General features: G+C 36.5%; 1 protein-coding gene across 2 annotated transcripts; it reads left to right on the top strand.

The window, feature by feature from the left end:
• Positions 1-251: 251 nt before the first annotated feature.
• Positions 252-16,401, top strand: ZNF207 (zinc finger protein 207). Of its 2 annotated transcripts, XM_081161866.1 has the most exons (12): positions 252-819; positions 2,169-2,295; positions 7,096-7,234; positions 8,601-8,768; positions 8,896-8,971; positions 9,482-9,529; positions 10,561-10,631; positions 12,018-12,175; positions 13,325-13,417; positions 14,411-14,653; positions 15,255-15,414; positions 15,554-16,401. In XM_081161866.1, exons 1-12 carry the CDS (start codon positions 779-781, stop codon positions 15,712-15,714), a joined length of 1,485 nt encoding a protein of 494 aa, XP_081017992.1. In that variant the 5' UTR covers positions 252-778; the 3' UTR covers positions 15,715-16,401. The 2 variants fall into 2 exon arrangements, with proteins under 2 accessions (XP_081017992.1, XP_081017993.1); XM_081161867.1 differs by lacking the exon at positions 13,325-13,417 and having other exon boundaries at positions 614-819.
• Positions 16,402-22,190: the final 5,789 nt, after the last annotated feature.

Raw genomic sequence — 22,190 nt, 5'->3', positions numbered from 1 at the left:
TTTTTTTCCCCCCAGCGCTCAGCCTCAAAGGCTTGCCCTTTTTGCTCCTGTGGTGAGCAGCTCTGTCCTCTCCACCTCGCTGGTTCCCGCGGACCCTTCGGGACACCTCGTCGGGACACCCAATGGCGGCCACGCCTCAGGGTTTCCCGCTGAGGCGCCGCAGCCGCTCCCATCGCCCCCGTCGCCGCGCTGCCCGCACGGCGTGGCTCACTCCTCGGTCACCCGTCTCTGCCTGCGACTTCTCTGACCTAGCACCTAAGCAACTATACAACACTTACTACAGAAAAGATGAACCTGGACAATAAAACAAAACTGAAAATTGGGAGCTGTCTCAAAGGATCCTTTATTTGTAGCCTGCGTTTAATGACGCCGGTAATATTTTCAGTTCTCCCTCCCGCCCCCACCCCCTTCAATTCGCGAGTTTCTCCGCGTACCTAGGCAGCCGGTTGCTTTATAAAGAAAACCCGAAGGTATCAAACCGCACAGCCGGCGACTGCGGGGACCCGCTAAACAAAGATGGCGGCCGCCTCTCAGCGGCCCCCGAATCCTCACCCTCTCAGGGCGGAGTGCTGTGTCACGTGACCCTTCCCTGTGCGGCACCGCCTCCGGCCGCAGTGCCTGACGGGAGACAGCAGCGAACGAGGGCGTCGGCCATTTTGTGCCTGTTTCCTGTGGGACGCGGTTGTGGCCGTTGGGTCTGAAGAGGGAGCGATTTTTTTCGCCTCGTTTTTCCTGCTTATTTTCTCCTCCCTTTTTATTTTATCAGTAGAGCGCAGTTATGGGTCGCAAGAAGAAGAAGCAGCTGAAGCCGTGGTGCTGGTATCCTTTGTCAGTTTGAAGTTGCGGCCGCGCTGCGGCGCCGGCTGGTGGTGACTGGGAGGCCTGGTTTTGGCCTATGGCGGAGAGTCTGGGATCTAGGCCTCAGGGTGGGTAACTTGGTGACTGGAGTCGGATTTGGGAAGTCTTTTAAGGAAATGTGGTCTCTAGGGCGAGAGGCTCTGGCAGTTGTGGGTCGTGGGACTCAGTGACTCAGGAGATTTCTGGTTCGGTGCAAGCGTTGACTCACTGGGAGGCGGCTTGGATCCCTCCATCAAGGACAGTGTCCCCTAAGGACTCTTCTCCTCTACCCCGTTGTTTTGGTGACGATTCAACAATGGGACTTACTTCAAGTAAAACACTTCGATTGACTCTACGAAGGATTAGGGGAGAGCTTCCGGAGTCAGCCACCCACTTTTTTTTTTTTTTTTAAGACTCGGTGGTGGTTTAGTAAAGGCTTATGTTAGTCAACCAGGATTTCAAACCTTTTCCTTTCTTTTTTGCGCGGGTTGGGGGGGTGGGGCGGGAGAACTAGCTTCCGCGTCTCACCGCCTGGCGCCTCAGTCTTCAAGAAGCGTTCCTCGTGCAGGGTGGAGTTTCTTGTCTCTATTACCTGGCTTTGTAGGGCTAAAAAAAATACTTCATATGCCTAAAAGCAGTTTGTTACAGAGCTGCATTTATTTATATAATAGTTGACGGTTAGGAATTTTGTAATTTTCAGGAAAATCTTACTAATGAGGTAATTCTGTTTTATTGATGTAACTGATCCTCTTGAGTTTAAATACATTCCTCGGCAATATAAATTAATACGGAATTGCAAACAACTTTATGGATTAAGTTGCGTCATTCTTATTCACCGTGAACTTTATCTTAGATTTTAAAGTAAACTTAACGTTATAAACAGTAGGTAAATCTTAGTATTTTGATTACTTTTAATCTCTCTAATGAATGAGTTCTGTTTTGAAATTCTATCTTGACATAAAGTTGGGAATTTTCTAGCACTGAACCCTTCCAATCCACAGTATGCATTTGTAAATGTTCAAATATTGAACAAAACACTAGCTAATTTTGCATAAATCTCTGTTAAACACATAAGTTTCAAAAACTATATTGAAATGTGTTCAGGAGCATTGAAGAGAGATTATGAGCTTCCAGGAAATATGCTAAAATTACATGGCAAGGCAATCCCTAATTGTATAAGAAATATTAAAAGCAAAGTTTCTGTAAAGTACCTTTTTGGTTTTCACTGTTCCCATTTTTTAATGTTATTCCTATTCTCTTATCATATGACAGGTTGGTTTTTTTTAACAGGCAGTGTCATGTTATTTTTGTGCCTTAACGGTATTGATCAGGTATTGTAATAGAGATTTTGATGATGAGAAGATCCTTATACAGCACCAAAAAGCAAAACATTTTAAATGCCATATATGTCATAAGAAATTGTACACAGGACCTGGTTTGGCTATACATTGCATGCAGGTAAGGATTTTTCTCCTGTATTAAATTTTACTCCCTTTTACTTTGGAAACAACATGATTGGGGGGGGGGGGATCATGAATATTTCTTTAATAGTTGTAGGTTATTTTTGCTGTTTATTGCAGAAGACCAAATAAAATGACCAGCTTTAAAATACTAAAAAACAAAAATCACCTGTTCTTTAGCCATCAGGAAGATAAACAATTTATTTCTTTATGTTTAGAGTTTGTATTTATCTTTAAATTACTATCTTTCATCCTAGGTTAGATTGGTGACAGGTTGAGATTGAAAAATACATCTCCTCAGTACTTGAGTTAGAGAGCTGAGATCAATGATTTAAATTTGTGGGCTGTCTGACCAGTTCTAATCCCATAAGAAAGGACATAATTAGTTGCCATTACTCACGGCCATAGAAGGATTTGTCCAAATCTGTTGCCTGGGGCCAGGTTTATATCAAGAATTTATTCCAGGACCTCTTTTGGAGTGGTACTGTTTCATTTAATATATTCTTGGTTTTTTGAATCCTTTTACTACTAGGTAGGGAGAGCTTTGTAATTTTTAAAGATCTCATAAGAATCATGTCTCATTCAACGTTCTTCTACTTTTGCCACTTTTAGAGCTGCCTAAATTTTTGCCTAATTGGACCTTAGAGAGATGTGAGATGAGCAAATCTCTATTTATTGGAAACTACTGTTGGTAGGAAGCAGGGAGGTAAATTAAGTTTATATATCTCCTTTTCACTCCAGTTACGTCATTACAACAACTTCACATCGATTAAAAAATATGAGAGCCAACTACATGCTTAGACAATCGTTAAGTCCTATGGCTAGTCAAAAGAAACTTAATTCCTCAATCACATAACCACATTTTCAGTGCTTAATAGCCACATATGACTGTGAATTGCTATTTATTGGATAATACAAATATGGAACATTACCATTTTCAGAGAAAGTTCCTATGAGACAACACTGAGTATACAGCAGTGGATAAAACAGTCAGCCATTGTGGAATTTAGGTTTATATTGTGGAGGAAAATAACCTATAAATATTTCATTTCTTAAAGTGATAAGTGATATGGAAAGCTAAAACTAGGTAGGGGTATAAGGAGGGCCACAAGATAGATAGGAAAGGCCTGAATGAGAAACTGATATCTGAGCAGAGATCTGAGGGAAGTGAGGGAAAGCTTACAACGAACTGCAAATGAAAGGCCCTCCCTCACATCAGGAGCATTCTCTATTGAAGGGACAGGAAAGGGCAGCACTGTGTGCTGTTGTAGGCTATTTTCATTAATTCTGAATGAAATGGGAGGTTTGAATAGAGCAAAAACAACCTTTGGTACTTTTTTAAAAAAATACTTTCATTAATTTTTTTTTATAGAGAGAGAGGAAGGGAGAGAGAAACATCGGTCAGTTTCCTGTCATACACACCCCAACTGGGGAATCAAACCCCGCAACCTTTGGGTGCGTGCGTGGGACGACACTCTACCAACTGAGCCACACTGGCCAGTGTTGGTATGCTTTTTTAAAGAATCAGTCTGGCTGCAGGTTGAGAATAGACTGCAAGGTACAGCGAGACCACTTAGGAGACTGGAGTATTCTGGGCGAAAGATGATGATGACAGAGCCAGAATTTGCTGATGGATTAGATGTGGAGTATGAGAGAAAGTTAGGAGTTATGGGTGATATGAAGGTTTTTGACCTGAGCAGTGTGAAAAATGATGCTACTATATACTGAGATGTGGAAAGCTGCAGGAAGAATAGGCTTAGGGGTGAAGATACCAAGATTGTTTTTATGTTCATTTTGAGTGTGGGTATGTTAGTTTTGAAAAGGTCTATTGAATATCAAGATGGAGATGTCACATAAGCAGTTGGATCTACAACTCAGGAGTTCAGAGGGGTTGGAGGTGGCGATAGAAATTTGGAAGGGTACACAGTATAAGGATGGCTATTTGAAGCCCTTCTTAGGGAGTAGAAAATAGAAAAAAGGTGCAAGGATTCCATGTTGGGCCACTCCCAGCATTTAGCAGTCAGAAGTTTAAAAGACGTTGTTCAAGGAGATTGAAAGGGTAGGAACACCAAGAGAGTGAGTAGTACCCTGGAAGCAAAATGAAATGTTTTCAAAGAGTGGGTTAATTTAACTGACTCAAATGCTGGTGGTAGGTCAAGTAAGAACAGGGCTAAGATTGGATTAATCAAAATGGAGATTAATCCAATCTTAGTCCTGTTCTTCCGAGAGTGGTTTCCTAGAAGGATCGGGATGAAAGCTTGATTGGAGTGCTTTCAAGAGAACATGAGAGCTGTCATCTTGTGTCCTCAAGAGTGCACTTTTCTCAACTGGTCTGCCCAAGACCTGAGCACCAGCCCTAGTTTCCCTTGTAGCCCTATTTCCTCTCCAACAAGGTGAAAGAAACTATCGTGAACAAGGAGAAACTTGCCCAAACTGCAGGCACAAGGGTGCAGTGGGGGGAAAGGAACGGGCTTGCAGAAAGAAGGTGGTTCACTGAACAGCTACAGCAGGTGATTAAAAGACTTCAGTTCTCCTTAAAGAAGTTAGGGTATTGAAGACTTGAATGTGTTCACAAACCAAGGAACAGTGATTCATTTTAGCAGCCTTAAAGTTGAGGCCTCTCTGGCAGTGAACACTTTTCACCATTACAGGCCATGCTGAGACAGAGTAGCTGACAGAAATGCTACCCAGCATCTTGTGCAGGCAGTTCTAGTTTAAGGAGACTGGCTGAAGCTCTGCCCAAACAATCTGGATGGAAAAGCACCACTTGCTATCAGAAAGGAAGATGAAATTCCACGTCCTGTGGAGAATTTTGATGAGGCTTCCAAGAAAGAAGCATACTGAATTGAGTCAACTGAAGAAGATAAAATTTATGAAGAAGTTACTGTGAAGCTGCTATATTGTTATGACTGCTTTTTAAAATTTTATTCATAGATCTGATAAAATTTAGATCGCTAATATTTTTAAGTCTAAGCCCTTGAACACTACAGCTCTTTTCAGTTTTTACTTCATATATAAGTTGTTCTTTGCCTGGTCAAAAAAGTAGGCAAGGGGCGGGGGAGAAAATAAGAAAGTGAAGTCATTCTTTCAAGGAGTTACACTGTAGAGAAGAGCAGATGAAGTGGAAGCTGGAAGGTTAGTTGGGAAATGATTAGTAGCATCTTTCATTGGCTAAGTGCTTCTGTCATATATGGTCTTACTGTAATTTTAGAGCAGTCTGTGAGATGAGCATGTCAGTTAAATCAGACACATCCTCCAGTTTTATAGATGATAAATCCTAGGACATTAGTAACTTAGATGGCTTACATCACGATGCTTGCTCCTATCTTTTCACCTGAGGCCATACTGACTTATAATTTCTTTAAAGAACGTGAATTACTTCATCTGCATTTATCAAGAATAGTAGCTATGTAGCTTCATTCACAGGTTGTTCGTAATAATGAACAAAAGTAATCAGAAGTTAAGATAATTTCGAATTTGATGTGCATGCCACTGTTTGAAACCTTTGAGATACATCTCTAAGAAGAAAACACTTTTTTTAATTACATTTCTGTTCTTACATGAAAAGTGTCTTGGGGGAAAGAAAAACTGAGTTTTGGACAAATATATTTAGGTCATTAGTTTAAGTCAGTGGTTCTCAAGATCCAGCATGCATCGAAATCATTGTTAAAACAGATTGCTGGCCCCACCCAAGAGTTTGTGATTCAGTAGGGCTCAGGTGGGGCCTTAGAATTTGCATTTCTTACAAGCTTCCAGGTGATGCTGACAGGCTAAGCAAAATACTTTGATATCCTTTAGCACTAAGTTAATGCCTTTTGCTGAAGAAACCAGAACTGACAGGGATATTACCATTTTGGCAAAAGTTATCCACATTTGAGGGTTAGAAACTTCTGATCTAACAAAAACCATGCAGTAAAAAAAGGTTCTAGGTTCCCAGTGTTATACAATAAAAACTTTTTTCCACTTTGTGACCTGCCAAATAAAATAGTAACAGACTCACTACTGGGTGTGTTAAGTGCCTCAGGTAACTCCTTCATTACTGGTATTGCTAATAGTAAATGTCACTTCTGTAGTTTGTGACTATAGGCTTATCTCAAAATCCATTCTTGGAAAACTTACTATTTTAATTCTCAATATAAGAAGACTGTTTCATAAGCTTTACTTAATTCAGACTTGAATTTTCTCTGATTTGAGTGGTTTTAACTATCAGCAAGAAAATTGCTGACACTTAAAAGATTATATGGTAAATTTGAAATAATGTTTATGGAGCCCTTACTATGTGTTAGACTTCCTGCCAAGTGCTTTTGAATACACTATATATATATATATATTTTTTAAATATATCTTTATTGATCTCAGAGAGAGGAAGGGGGAGAGAGAGATAGAAACATCAATGACGAGAAAACCATTGATCGGCTGCAGCCCGCAACCCGGGCATGTGCCCTGACCGGGAATCGAACCCCTGTCGCCTGGATCCTAGGTCGACGCTCAACCGCTGAGCCACGCCCGGCTGGGCTACACTATATTTAATCCTAGAAACGACCCTTGAAGTTACGCACTATAACAGTGGAGTAAGGTGAGGTTTAGAGAGCTAAAATGACGTGCCCAATCTTACATAGCTAGTAAGCAGCAAAACCAGAGATTGAATGCGGATAGTCTCACTATAGAAACAGTCACTCTTAACCATCATACTAAGTGGTCTCTGAGTAATTTGAAATTACTCTCTAAAAGGCTTTTATGAAACACTTTGGCCTATCTGATGGAAGTTGTGTGTTTTTTTGTTTGTTTTTAATGTTAGGTGCATAAAGAGACAATAGATGCTGTACCAAATGCAATACCTGGGAGAACAGACATAGAGTTGGAAATATATGGCATGGAAGGTATTCCAGAAAAAGACATGGATGAAAGAAGACGACTTCTTGAACAGAAAACACAGGGTAAATATTAATGAATTCTTTTTCTTAATATAGCTTCACTAGTGAGAGTATTACTACTACTTTCAAGTATAAATTTAGTGATAGATGTTCGATTTATACAGAATTCCAATTTTAAGTTTTTTATGTTTGAAGCTGTTTATTGATTTGTATTTATGTAATACCATTTGGATCATTCCAAATATTTTATTCATAACTTACTATATTTTATTCATAACTGAATTCCAAGTGGAATTAACAAGTGTTGAGGACTTTAAAAATAAATGTAGCTTGTGGTTTTTGTTTTTTAATTGACTTTTAGAGAGGGAGAGACATTGGTTTTGTTGTTCTACTTATTTATGCATTCGTTGGTTGATTCTTATACGTGCCCTGACCGGGGATCAAGCCCACAACCTTGGTATATAGGTATGATGCTCCACCAACTGAGCTACCTGACCAGGGCAAAGGTAGCTTATTTGGGTTTATGCAACCACTAATTGTATAAATTATTTTTAATTTGACTTGGGGTTTGCGGCCAGGTACTGTCCAGATGATAGGAGCTGTTAATTACCTATGGAATTTTTTGTTTTGAAAAGTATTACGGAGAGGTCAGATCTTTTTGTGAAAATTTACCTTTTGAGGGGTAATAGAAAGCTGTTTTTAATTTTTATTGATTTCAGAGAGAGGAAGAGGGGGACGGAAGGAGGGAAACATCAATGATAAGAGTCACTGATCGGCTGCTTCCTGCATGCACAGCCTGCCACCCACCCCCACCCCCTTCCCGGGGATGGAGCCCCAAACCTCCACATGTGCCCTGACCAGGAATTGTACCACGATCTCCTGGATCATAGGTTGGTGCACAACCACTGAGCCCCACGGGCCGAGTTAGAAAGCTGGTTTTTAAAAATAAAACTGGCCCGACCAGGCATGGCTCAGCGGTTGAGCATCGACCTAGGATCCAGGTGATCGGGGTTCCATTCCCGGTCAGGGCACATGCCCGGGTTGCGAGCTCTATCCCCAGTCGGGGGCCTGCAGGAGGCAGCCGATCAGTGACTCTCTCATCATTGATGTTTCTCTCTCACTATCCCTCTCCTTCCTCTCTCTGAAATCAATAAAGATATATTTTTTTAAAATGAAATAAAAATTAAAAAATAAAAATAAAACTGACTTAGAATTATTTTTACCTGTCATAGAATAGGTAATTGCTTAATATAGGTTTAAAACACGTTTGAAGCATGAAGAACAATATTAACAAATATTTTTGGAATAAAAGTTTTATAAGCTAATTGCACTGAAATAATTTTTTTAAATGCTGAATGTCTTAACCTTGCCTCGGTGGTTTTTTTTTGTTTTCTTCTATGGGAAAATTAATTAAAGCTTTTTTTAACAGAGAGTCAAAAAAAGAAGCAACAAGATGATTCTGATGAATATGATGATGATGACTCTGCAGCTTCAACTTCATTTCAGCCGCAGCCTGTTCAACCCCAACAAGGTTATATCCCCCCAATGGCACAGCCGGGACTACCACCAGTACCGGGAGCACCAGGAATGCCTCCAGGTAGCATATAGGATTTCTTACAATTTAACTTTCTTAGGACTTGATTGATACAGTGTTAGAAGTATTAAATTCTTCTTCCTAACCCTTTAGTATTAACTTGTGATTTTGTTGTTGAAATTGTTCATAGGCATACCTCCATTAATGCCAGGTGTTCCTCCTCTGATGCCAGGAATGCCGCCAGTTATGCCAGGCATGCCACCTGGGTAAGGAAACTCTTTTTAAATGGCTTGTGGACTTGTGCCTAGTAATGATCTTTCAATTTGGGTGTTGTGTGAATTAAATGTGACTTTGCAATTTTTTTTTGCTTCTAAAAGGTATGGGCTCTGTAAATATTAAAATTGTCTAATAAAGGGGTCTACCAGTAAATTTAAGGACTATAAATTTGTCTCTGAAGAGAATAGGTTTTTGGGTTTTAGGATGTATATAGGCAGCCATCTCCTTCAATTGCATCTGATGTAATTAAGGTAGTTGGTTGTAAATTTGAGTTTCTGAGTTTCAGAACTGTCCATGACACTTTGTAGTTGTGACAAGAAGCAAATTCTGTAAATTATTTAAATATTTGTCAAATCATCAAGAGCTAAAATAAATATGAGGTGCTCGTGCCACCATCACTTTTACTGAAATGTTGTTGGATGTGACAGGTAAACAATACACTTTCCCACTGTATTTTGAAAATCACAGTTAGATTTTGATTTTGTCATACATTTTCACAGATTGCATCATCAGAGAAAATACACCCAGTCATTTTGCGGTGAAAACATGTAAGCATCTCATTCATGATGTAATTCAGGAGGTATAATCATAATGTCATTTTCTTGTGTGTTTAATGGGATCTATTCAGTTGACTTCAGAAATTTTCTGACCTTCCTCACTAAAACTTCTACAACTTGCAAGCTGGTTGACACAGGTCTCTGAAAGGAGGGAAATAAAACATCTTTGAGGAAATAATAAAACCATATGTAAATAAAGCATTTTCTAAATGTGTAACTATTTCTCCTAACTGCTAAAAGTAATGGGACTTAGTGAAAAGGGTTCGTATTTAAGAAAATACATAATATTTTACCAAATTATATGCTTTATTATTACAGAAGGTAATTGAATATTTTTTATGAGATCAATATATAGAAGTTAATCTTCTGATAAAATTCCTAAATGAAGAATTTACAGACTTGTAATTTTTAGAGGGCATTGGACATTGGTATTTGAAGACAAGCTCTTTTAGGGGAAGGAATAAAATAAGGGTTGTGATTTTAAGTCATGGTTTAGTGTTAGGTAGCTAATCTAAGTAAAAATTAGGTGATCTGAGTTTACTTTTGACTGTTTTTAATATTGGCAGTAGTTTTTCTGTGCCCCTCCAAAAAAAAATAATTATCTCCACATTGTACATTCAATATTTTCCTTTTGAAAAAATCTGACAACTCTAAAACAGAGATTTTTTCTTTATTTATATTTGATGTGGTTATTTTCCAAGTAAGAGACAAAAGGTGATTTTGCTTCCCAACTGCACATATTGTAGATGAGGCCTCTTATATATAGGGAGAGTACAATATTAGTATATAATAATATTCCTGATTACTTTAAGTGTATTAAAATGTTACCAAGAGTTTGCTGGCTTTTAGAGGATTTATTTTGATAGGATTGTTTTAGTGTGTTCTGTGTTCTTTCAGCTTGATTTCAATATTAGGGGTCAAATTCAAGTCTTACCTATTGTTTCAGGATTTAGCCAAAATATTTTCTATAGTTTATGCTATTAATTAAATTTAATTATTTCTTGAAATTTGCTTTCTAATAGAATGATGCCAATGGGTGGAATGATGCCACCTGGACCAGGAATACCACCTCTGATGCCTGGTATGCCACCAGGTATGAAATATTAGAAAATTTCCTTTGTAATGTGACGGGAATGCGTTATTCTTTTATGTATTTTAGACAAATTTGTGGGCACTGGTGCAATGTAATTTAAAAAATTTTTGTAGGTTGGTGACTTTTTTAAATTACCATGAGAAGTGTTATGATGGACCCCGTTTTTTGAGTTTTCACATAGTAAAATTAGGCTTCAAAACAGCTAAAATGAGTCACAGCTTGTGCACTGTCAGACATATACTTAAGAGTGGTCATATTTAAATAAGTAATAAGAGACTTAGCAAGTACTAGAGAACTTGAACAAACTATTAAACAATGTAGACATTTTTTATCTCAACAAAAAGAAAAGTGGTAGATTCAGTGGCTTGGTAATATCAAGAACCCATGCTTTTAAAATTTTCCACTTTGTTAACCTTAGTTTTTCTCCCTCAAGCATGTCACTTAGTGGTAACAAGATGACTCAGGCAAGAAAGGGTGTTAACAGCATTGTGCTCTCCTTTTTTTTAGAGAGCAAAGTAACTTTCCCAGAGGCTCCTTAGCCCCTTACATGTCTTGGCCAGAAATCGGTCTGACAGACCCTCTAACTGCAGGGGAGTGCAGGAAATGAAGTATCTTGACATCTTAGATTATAATGTAGAGAAAGGTATTTTGTTAGCCAAATAAGTGTGCCGTAGAGCCCTTTAAGAGGCTCTCGGTCAGTTGCCTTGTTTTTTTTATACTTAATCCTAGCAAGTTTGGGTTATAATCTCTAGCAGGTTTAGAAGTACTCAAGTGATAGTTGATATTTAAAAGGAGCCAGGGGGAAAGGGCAACAGCAAAATTATAATCATTGCCAGTGCAGCCTTAATTTATATAAAGGCAACAACTCCACATACACAATGCTCTAAGATAAATTTGGTCATTTAAAGTGATAAAGAATAATAACCAGGGTTCATTTTATAACGTACTGTAAAAGTTTTAAGTTATGCTGAAAAAGTTTAAAGAATGCACTAGTGATACATTTTAGGAAAATTTATTTAAAGTGGTTAAAGGAATAACTAACTTATCTGGAAAATTTATGGGTATGTGACTTACCACATTTTTACTGTAATTTGCATTAGAGCTCAGGGAACTAATTGACTTTTCTATATATTTAAAAAGGTTTGCTAAATCATTAATACTAGTTAAGCTTAATTGCTGCTTTGCCCACACACACAGTCTAGTGGTATCTCTCACTTCCCAAAATTCTGAAGGAGGCACGAAGGAATAGAGAGTTTGAGGCAAGATTGTTTTGAGGGACAAATACCTAAGTTCTTTGGATTATTGTAACAGCAAAGTTTTGGGGAAATACTTTTTGTGAACTAAATGATTAAACTGGGTCCCTCTCACAACATTTCTTCTTTACAGGTATGCCCCCTCCTGTTCCACGTCCTGGAATTCCTCCGATGACTCAAGCACAGGCCGTTTCAGCACCAGGTATTCTTAATAGACCACCTGCACCAACGGCAACAGTTCCTGCTCCACAGCCTCCAGTTACTAAGCCTCTTTTCCCCAGTGCCGGACAGGTAAGGTGAAATTACTGAAAAGGTGTGCACTTATATTTAAAGGTAAAATGCAGTTGTTCACAGAAATCTTTGAATTGTTGTAGGTCAATTTTTTATCATTTTAGTATAATTTATTAAGGATACTAAGAAGTGGCCTATTTTCTTCCATGTTTGCATGTATTGATTTTGTCTACTCACAAAAGGTTGACTGGAGCCAGAAATAGTATAGTATGTTATTTTTTCGTTGCTGTGAACTCTGATTATTTTAGCTTTAGTTAAAAATGAAAGTTTAATTTCTAGGGACTTAAATATATGATGATAATGTTTAGTGGTCCTCCTTTACCTATTGAACTATGAGTGGAATGAAAGCGAAGCCAAAGATGAAAATCCTAAGAACTAAGCAAATCATTTATTAGGCTCTTCTAGTCTAGAATAGTGACAAACTACAGTGCTGCACACTGGAAGGGCGTTGTTTAATTGCTTTTGACTTAGTCACACTTAATTTCCTACTGATTTTGTCTCCAGAACTCAGAAGCAAAAGGTGCTTCTGTTATGTATAGTATATCTATAATGATTTTTTTTTTCTAGTTTCATTCAAAATTAAGCAGATGTATTTAATTCAGAATTTAGAAGATCGGGATGTATGTTCTTTATTTTTCATTTTAAAATTATCCCTTAGATGTTTCTTTTTTCAATTTTGTTTTTCTGTTTGTAGTTGTTAAATTAAAAGCATTACTTTTAAAATGCCCTTGAAGCACATTAACTTATGCTTTTGAGGTGGGTGGGGATTTCATTTATTGAGAGATGATAAACTTAGCAAAAATCTTTTGTGGTGTCATTGATAGAGGATTGGATTAAAGTGGCATTAATCTTTATTCTCAGTTTAAGGTATCATTTTTGAAATACCACTTTGCAAAGCGTTAGTTTTAGAAGAGAAACTGGTTAACTAGGTTTATTGGTGTAGAATTAAAAATTTTTTTGAGGCTCACACTGTCACTTTGTTTATTGTAAATGCATTAACTGCCTGCCTCATTAAATAAATCAGATTTGATTGCATTATATATTGCCTTTACAAATATGCAATCTCTACTAAAAAAAAGTCTACCACATGGCTTATTCTCACCCATTTGTTTGGAGACTTTTCATTGTTTCCTTTCTTTTATGCTACAGATGGGGACACCTGTAACAAGCTCAAGTACAGCTTCATCCAATTCAGAAAGTCTGTCTGCATCTTCTAAAGCTCTGTTTCCTAGCACAGCACAAGTACGCAGGAAGTTGCAGTTTAAAGTTGTTAAAATGGCTTTATAACTTAACCCTTTGGACCCTACTTTAAAACTAAATATTTTTCCTAAAAAATATACTATTTAATTTTTTAAAGTAAGATTAATGGTATATATATCAATGGTATTTGAAAAATTGAACATCAGAAAAAGATGTACCCCAAACTTCTATGGTTCTAAAGGGTTAAAAGCATGTAAGCAGTAAATGCCTTATAGTAGCCAATGGTTAGCCTGATGCATGATTAAGCTATTTTGATTTATGCTGTTTAATCTAATGCATCACATATCATGTAAGGAAATTTAGTAGTCTGCATTTGGTTCTAAAGTTGTCCTAGTCTACATGTTTCAGATGTTTGGTATTACAAAAAGTAACACATTACTTACTAGTAACTTTATACTTGAAAGATCCTTCCAAACCCTTTTGATCATGATAATTATCCAGCCATTGCTAATTGGGAGGGCATTGTATTACTATATAAGAAATACCCCTGAAGGACATTTTTAATGTGTCACCATTGATATTAATTATGCTATGCTTAGTAACTGAAATTTATCCAAACATTTGTATTCTGTAATTTCTAACCTTTTTTTTAGTTGCTTGGTAGATTAAACAACTAATTTAGAATAGTAAAAATAGAACATACACTATTCCATTATATACTATATTTCATCAATCTGAAATAAATACAAAGCTTTGTAAATTAAAGAACTTGGTTGAGGGAGGTAGATGACATCTGAGAAGTTAAATATGCAGTCTTTATTGTTATTCCAATGCTGGGTTTTAGATGTGACTGTGATCCAGCATCTTTTGATGTTCTTATGTGTTATCTTGAATTTTGTGGAGCATTTATCATGTTAACTTTATCTTAATTTCATTTAGAGTTTGGTCCTTTATTGAATGTTGGTATCTTATTTTTAAGTTGGTAGTAAATTTACTCACTTTTGGGTTTCGTTAATGAAAGATTGTGTTTTACAGGCTCAGGCAGCTGTCCAAGGACCTGTTGGTACAGATTTCAAGCCCTTAAATAGTACCCCTGCAACAACTACAGAACCCCCGAAGCCTACATTCCCTGCTTATACACAGTCTACAGCTTCAACCACTAGTACAACAAATAGCACTGCAGCTAAACCAGCAGCTTCAATAACAAGTAAGCCTGCTACTCTTACGACAACCAGTGCAACCAGTAAGTTGATCCACCCAGATGAGGATATATCACTGGTAAGTTTTTTACAGTTTTTTACTAGCAGAGTTTGTTTGATTGAATATTATTGTAGCAGCTTGTCCATTTGAAAAGTGTTGATTTGTACACCGATGGTCTTAATCTGATTTAATGCTTACTGAGTGGGTTTTTACCATTCTGGATTTTAAGACCCACAAAATAAAGTGAATAGTGCATGTTTTGATCTTAGATGCATTCCCTCCCACCAGATTATTTCTAAAAGAAGACAGTAATTGGGTTCTTACTCTTAAAAATCATTTTAGTTAGACATAGATTTATGAATTAATTGAAGAAATAGCGAAGTGTGGGGTAGAATCTGCAGATGCCTTGAAGCCACATCTTCACTAGAGACTGCTTGCTGAAACAATTTATAAATCCTAAAGTTGTTATCTGTGCTTCAAATACAAAAATAGATGGGGTTTTCTTAAGGCATTGAGATTTTTAAGTAGTTGAACTGGTTTGTGGGGCAAAAGTAATTGGTTGGGAAGTAAGGGTACATTTTTAAAAACTTACTCTATAAATAAGGTTTTAGATGCTTGCCTTTATGCTTAATGAGCCTCATATTCAGATATTTAACATCGTGCTTATTTTTATTACTAGGAAGAGAGAAGGGCACAGTTACCCAAATATCAACGTAATCTTCCTCGTCCAGGACAGGCTCCCATTGGTAATCCACCAGTTGGACCAATTGGAGGTATGATGCCACCACAGCCAGGCATCCCACAGCAACAAGGAATGAGACCCCCAATGCCGCCTCATGGTATTCTTCTTTTTATGTTTATTGTTTTTAGTGGATTTTTTGAGTATACACATAAATTTATCTGCAAAATACATTGCATTTAGAACTACAATGCATGAACCAACTCATCTATTTTTTGTGTTTTAAATGTGTTTTTTAGGTCAGTATGGTGGTCATCATCAAGGCATGCCAGGTTACCTTCCTGGTGCTATGCCGCCATATGGGCAGGGACCGCCAATGGTGCCCCCTTACCAAGGTGGGCCTCCTCGACCTCCGATGGGAATGAGACCTCCTGTAATGTCGCAAGGTGGCCGTTACTGATCTCACTTCATCCAATCTAATAGGTTTGGAGATTAAACCTTTTCTCAACTTGTGCTGTTTATATAGCCAAGCTTCCGTCAATAAGGCTTCATTGTGACTTTAACATTATCTTCCCACATACCAGGAACTATTGGACATTTATTTTACATGGGAAAAATTATTTGGAATAATAAAGCAGGAACTTTTCCTGAAGTTGCAATTTATACTGTATGGCTTCTTTTTCATGTTTCATCTAGGTTTTTAGAAGTGAAGTATAGTAAATTTGGTTCGTTATATTGTGAAGGCGCTGGAATTTCATGAACATACCACCTTAATAAAGGCAAGTTCTGTAAGCTTACATTGCTATTTGTAAAGTTATGCCTTCACAGCATTTCAGATGCTGTTGGACTTCATGTCCCCAACTTAGCTTGGTGAGGGCTGTAACTATTTCCAAGTACCTGTACATTGGAAGTCTGAATGTGTAACAATATTTAATGTATTTAGAGTTCCTCATGTTGCAGGGTTTACGAAATCTGACCCACTAAGGTCATGTGACTTTTCTGTACTGTTAAACTTCATTGTAATAAAATGAGAGAAAAATTTATGCCTTTTCATTCATAACCCAGCTGTGGACCACTGCCTGAAAGGTTTGTACAGATGCATGCCACATTAGATGTCCACATAATAAAATTCACAGTTGCCAATGCAGTTTCGATATATTATTGAATTCTGTTTTTGAATTATAGGTTGTTCCTTAGCTGCATGTTTTAAATGGACAGTATATATAGAATTGTATGTTAGTGCTTCAGTTAGCAGAAAATCTTAGATACGTATGGGTCATTACATAATGGGTTTGAAATCCTTACATTGTGTCACCTTTTTACCCTCTTGGTATCAATACTTGTTAGATGTCATAGATATTTAAAATACAACCCTTCATATGTCCTCCTTCCTGCTGGTGATATTTAGAGCCTAGTGCCAGACCATTCATTTACTTCTGATTGTTTTTGAGACTGCAGTACTGTGTGGACCTCAGAAGCTTTTCAGGTGCAAACTTCTAGAAGCTTAGCTGCAAGCAGTAATACTTTCTGTGCTGTTAATGGATTGGTACATATTATAAGTGTGATGACGAGAATCTAACTGTGCCTCTGTTAGTATGGTTAACAGATGACTTTGAAATTTTTTATTCTATTCTTCGAAGATTACATATTTGATAAGATGGCTACCTTCTGTTATTAAGCCTAAATGGCTTTACTGTTAACCTTTTCGTCCTTGGAAATTTGAATGTTACTGTGTTCCTATGGAGAACTTTTCTGTAGAGGTGACTGCTATTGTTTAGTATTTTGTGTTGCAAGTCTCATATAATAATAGCTCCTATTGACCTTTTTGGCATCTAGTTTTTTATAGGGTTAAATTTATGCTTATTTGCGTATCAAACGACCTGTACAGAGTATAATTATTAATATAAGGACTTGAAGTTGAGATTTTCCTCAGTATAAAGTTAAGACTTCTTAGAAAATGGTAACATTTCTTTTTAAAAAAGAAAAAAAACACACAACATTTACCTTGCAGGAAAATACTGAAAAATGTCTTAATCATCATAAAAGGGTCTGTGTATTTAAGTGATAAGTAAAAGTTATTAAACAAAACATTGCAAGTATTACAGAGCTGAGTGCTATTTGAAATCTGATATTTTGCTCCAGTGGTTTTTATAGCTCCTGTACTGTGGTACCATTGAGATTCAAAAAATTCCATAGTTTGAGAAGGCAACATCCATGTATCACCAAGAGTACATTTCATCTTTGTTCTAGCAGCCAAGCCTCATATACCCTCCTCTCCCTCCCCCAATGCCTGTCTACTGAAATAGTTTTGGAATTTGGCAGCACATTTATACTGCCAAAGAAAAACGTGTTGAAAACCTTTGAGGTAAAAATGGCGTGAAGTTTCAAAAATGCAAAACGATTTGCATTTATTGCAAAGAGAACGTACTACTTTTTGAGGTCTTGAAGGGAGAAAAATATTACTACTTTTAAGTAAGTGGTATATTTTTCATTAAAATTCAATTCAGAGTGTTAAGCATGGCACTTTAAAACCTTAAGCACACCATCCTTTGTGTTCTGTAGGTATATGACTCAGGTGGTGCTCATTTGATATAATTTGTGCATGTATCAAAGCATAAGTAAGCTTCTAGAAAATACCTTTTACCTAACTGCTTCTGGGGTCCATAGTGTGGTTAAATCATGAGTGGAACAGATTATGTTGAAACAGTTAACTCTTTCTTTGACACATGCTTCCTTAATAATAGAGTTGAATCGAAGTAAAATTCATCTGCCCTCACAGAAGATAACTTTTGGGACTTGATGTTTTCAGGCAGGCATTGTAATTGCCATAATTTAGGAAGTTGCAGTATTAATGGGGCTGCTAGCTTTGGCTCTGCCTTACATCCACTCTTAATTGCCATTAAAAACAAACATTTGTCTGGCACTAGTTTCTATTGTATAGATTTTACTACTGTATAACAGTAACAAGACCAGCAGGTGAGGAACAACTTTTGAGTGGCTGCTGGAATTATCATTTGATTTGAATACTTAATATTTTAGTAATATCTCACACATATACTATTAGGAATGGGGAAGATACTTTTAGTATGCTTCTATTCCACTGATCAAGTTACATATTGAACTTAAACTCAGCTTAATTAAACAGGTATTTGGGGGGAGATCCCAACAAAAATAACTATGGTCTCAGAGTAGAGTTATAGTGAACAATAGTTGTGTTTTTTATTTTGTTGTGTTTTTTTTTTTAATTAAAAAAACCTTTTTTTCCCTTTGCTTGCTTGATCATTGGGATTTTTTTTAAATGCATGTCTTTTAAATTAATTGGGTAATGTTTTTCTAAAATTAAAATTTTCTTCTTCCTATAGCCCTGCCATAGGACAGGCTGAGGCTGAGTCTCAGTGTTGCCCTGTTCAGTCTGAGGCAAGTGGGATTTATTTTATTCCTTATAGGGGCTTTCACAGCTTGATGGCTGTTGGATATTTATGTCCCCAAACTTGCAGCAAGTTTGGTGAAGGCCCCTAAATTTAATTAAACGTAGGATTTTTATACTCTTGGCAGAGAAGGCTCTATATTAATATTCACGTTTGACTGTGGTGTTAATAAACATAAATAAGTATTTGATATATGTAACTTGTGGTATATAATCCATAACAGCCTCAGTAAAGCTGGTATTCCTAATTGCTGTTTAATAAATTGACAAAATTTGACGTTCTTGATTTGGAGGCATGAAATGTTCAAATTTTCCACTTTTCACTTTTAGGAAAATCTTACTGGTTATTTTCTCTTCAAACTATTAAATTTAACTTCAGGGATAAGTTTAATTATTGGAAATGCTACTGGATAATGAAATATACGTTCTTAATCCCAAAGTTATGCATTGAACATTAAGATTGAAGGTCACCTGGAAATGCTTGTGATTTTTAATCTTTCATACCTCACCACATTAGAGCAAATGTTAATGTAGAGCCCTGTGAAAAGTGGGAAGGTGGTATGTGTGTGGTATGTATGCATATACACTACACATTTGAGATAAAGAGTTTGGATATTACAGACCTGTCAGTATGGATATATTACTAATTTTCAGGTAGCCAAACAAAAATCATGTGTTAATATATTGAACTATAGTTTTGAAACAATTACTTTGAGGTTCATTTTCAGCCTCACTGAATATTTTATATAGTCTGTATACATGAGAAGTATGCAGGTTTGTTTCCAACTAAAGTTTACTTTTATTTGGTGAGAAAAGATGTGTTTATGCTTGTATGTTGTAGGGGGTAAAGGGAACTGGAGGAGAGGCCAAAACATAAACCTGGATTTTGTTCCTTCCTGTGTTTGAGTGACCATTCTATCCAGATAGCATTTTCCTCTGAACAGTAACGACATGCAGTACAATGTTTAGCAAACCTGGGATTGTGTTTCTCGGTGGTTTTAATTCTTGGAAGCAAAAAGAAAAAATATGCATTAAATGTATTCCAAATTTTCACCTGTTTAGTTAACTTTATATGCTTTTCTCTGTAACTGAGTCATGGGGGGAAGATTTTAATGTTTGAAAAAATAATTTTGTCACAAAAATATTCCACTGGAATATTTTATAACCTGCTCAATAATTACCCATTTACCACCATCCTCCAATATACTGAAATATTGAAGAGTGAAGCTGCTTGTTCTTAGAGCGATAATTGAAATAATTATAATTGAAATAGGCTCTTACATACTTGTATGATAGGTGGGAAGGATTTTCTTAGGGTGGCATAATTTGTTGAAGATGATATAGATACCTGATTTAAGATGTAGTTTCTTCGATATCTGTAGTTCTGTGACTCAGACAAATACAATTTTAAGAATTACGTAACTTTGAATTGTCTCCTACATCCACTGGTAAAACTTGGTAAATGAAAGGAAATGTTGAAGTCACCTCTTTACTGAGATAAAATATACACTTGTATTGGTTAAAGGATTTTTAAAAATTTTACATGTCCCCTAAAACTTTGTATAAATCAGGCATTCTTTTTTTAAAAGGTGGTACTTACCTACCTAATATTGAATAACCTTTGTTCCAAAATGAAACCGGTTTTCTTTCAATGTAACTATGGAAAAGTCTTCTAAAATGAGGGGAGGGTTCAGTTCAGACTATTGACTATAAAGCAGAGTTTTGTAAGTAAACATTCCCCTAATTATATTTCTGCTTGCTATCTCATGACTTGAATATTAGTGAAGATTACTGCTTTTTAAAAACCTTTCTTAGTATTTTATCATCTGAATCATTTTAATAAATAACCTTTTTTTCTAGCATAGAAACCATCTAAGTTTTCTGTGTGGTATTTCTTGGCAAAATAAGCAGATACTTTAATGATGTATATAGTGTTGTGAACATGGTGATATTCATAATTTTGTAATGTTGAATTTTCAGAACTATTAATATCTTGGCTCTTAGGTATTCCCTATTGTGGATCTAATTCAAAATAATGCATAGGATGTAGGGAAAGCAGAACTTTGAGCTCCCTGATCTTCAACTTTTGTAAATGTTTTCATATTATTGGCATTTTTGTTGGGAAATAATAGGTTTAAAAGTAGCATTTTTAAAAAACTAGATTTCAAAAAAAGCCCCACTAGGTTTCTTTAGTAAGGCTCAGAAGAGAATTCATTGCTTTTTATTAGCATTGTTTTTCTGTATACATTCTTGCTTGCATAATTTGGCCATAAAAGGAAGAGCTTTTCATTTTCCCAACTCCGGAAAAATAATAGCTGAAAACTGTATTAGTTTCAGATGTTTGAACCATCCCTCTCTAAATCTGTTCAATTAATATCATGTATCCTCAGGGGAAAATATATTTTACTAAGCAAGATATAGAAGTTATATTAAGCAGTAATTGGAGACCCAAAGATCTTTACTGAAGCTAATTTGAACTATTTCTAGTCGAAGCAAATTGAATATTATAAATCAAGACTGGTTCATGTTAGGTTCTTTAGGAGGCATATAATCACCAGCTATATTCTGAGAATATGTTTCCGTATATGTTTTATTTTTATGAAATTACAGAGAAGATACATGTGAGTAAATGTGTAATGATCAGTGATTTGTACCCCAACCATTAATACTAAGTGCTGTAATGATGTGTAAAGTGATGTTATGGCACAGTTTCAATAATGTGCTACGTATTACCTATTTGGCCAGGGTTTGTGTAATGCTGTGTTTGTAAAAAGGGGAAGTCCTTTATTGGAATTCTCCAAGCCCTTTGGTATTCTTCTGTGTCTGGGATTTTTTAAGAATCTGTATGCCTTCACCTTTGGTTAATTTTGAGGAACTGACAATGAAATTCATTGGTGTCTGTCTTTGTTAAAAATGAAGAATGATGTGTCCTCCCCAGTGTACTACACACAGACCGATAGTGATTATTTGGGAGAGAGGCCATGTACAGTTTTGCTAGACTTAAGAGCTTTAAATGTGATGAAAGGTAACAGCATTCCTGCTCCTGGTTTGCATTTGTTATTACAGTTTCACCAAATCATTTGTTATAATGTAGCTCATTCTCAATATTTTATTTACAAATAGAATGAAAATAAGATTTGCAGCATTACTTCCCAGTCTCTCTCCACAAGTGAACCAGCAGAAGAGTTAATAAAGTTCTATAAGTTTGAATTAGAAAAATATGGGGATTGTAGTGAGCAAAGCCTCCCTTTTAGCTATTCTGTGTACTTCCAGGAGAAGCAATAGAGTTTGCTTCTCAGCCCATGTTTTTGTAATTTAAAATCTTTAAGAAAGTGAAATCAGTTTTTAAAAAAATTAACTTGGCAATTGTTTGCCTCTGTGGGGTGTGTCTGCATGTACTTAAATTTAGAAATATTCACATTTAAGACATTTTTTCCCCTAGATATATGATTACACCCCCATCCCCTTTTAGAGTAAGAAAAATTTTCACATAATACACACTGGAATAC

This window comes from Miniopterus schreibersii (genome assembly GCF_964146895.1).
Source record: "Miniopterus schreibersii genome assembly, chromosome: 16".
NCBI classification, from domain to species: domain Eukaryota; kingdom Metazoa; phylum Chordata; class Mammalia; order Chiroptera; family Miniopteridae; genus Miniopterus; species Miniopterus schreibersii.
This window is presented reverse-complemented; position numbering and strand designations above follow the sequence as displayed.

Bases quoted from the DNA above. Each gene is read 5' to 3' on its own strand.
- ZNF207 (XM_081161866.1), top strand. From the start codon at position 779: ATGGGTCGCAAGAAGAAGAAGCAGCTGAAGCCGTGGTGCTG. The intron at 7,235-8,600 runs GTAAATATTAAT...TTTTTTTAACAG, and splicing joins TCTTGAACAGAAAACACAGG to AGAGTCAAAAAAAGAAGCAA. The intron at 8,972-9,481 runs GTAAGGAAACTC...ACATTTTCACAG, and splicing joins ATGCCAGGCATGCCACCTGG to ATTGCATCATCAGAGAAAAT.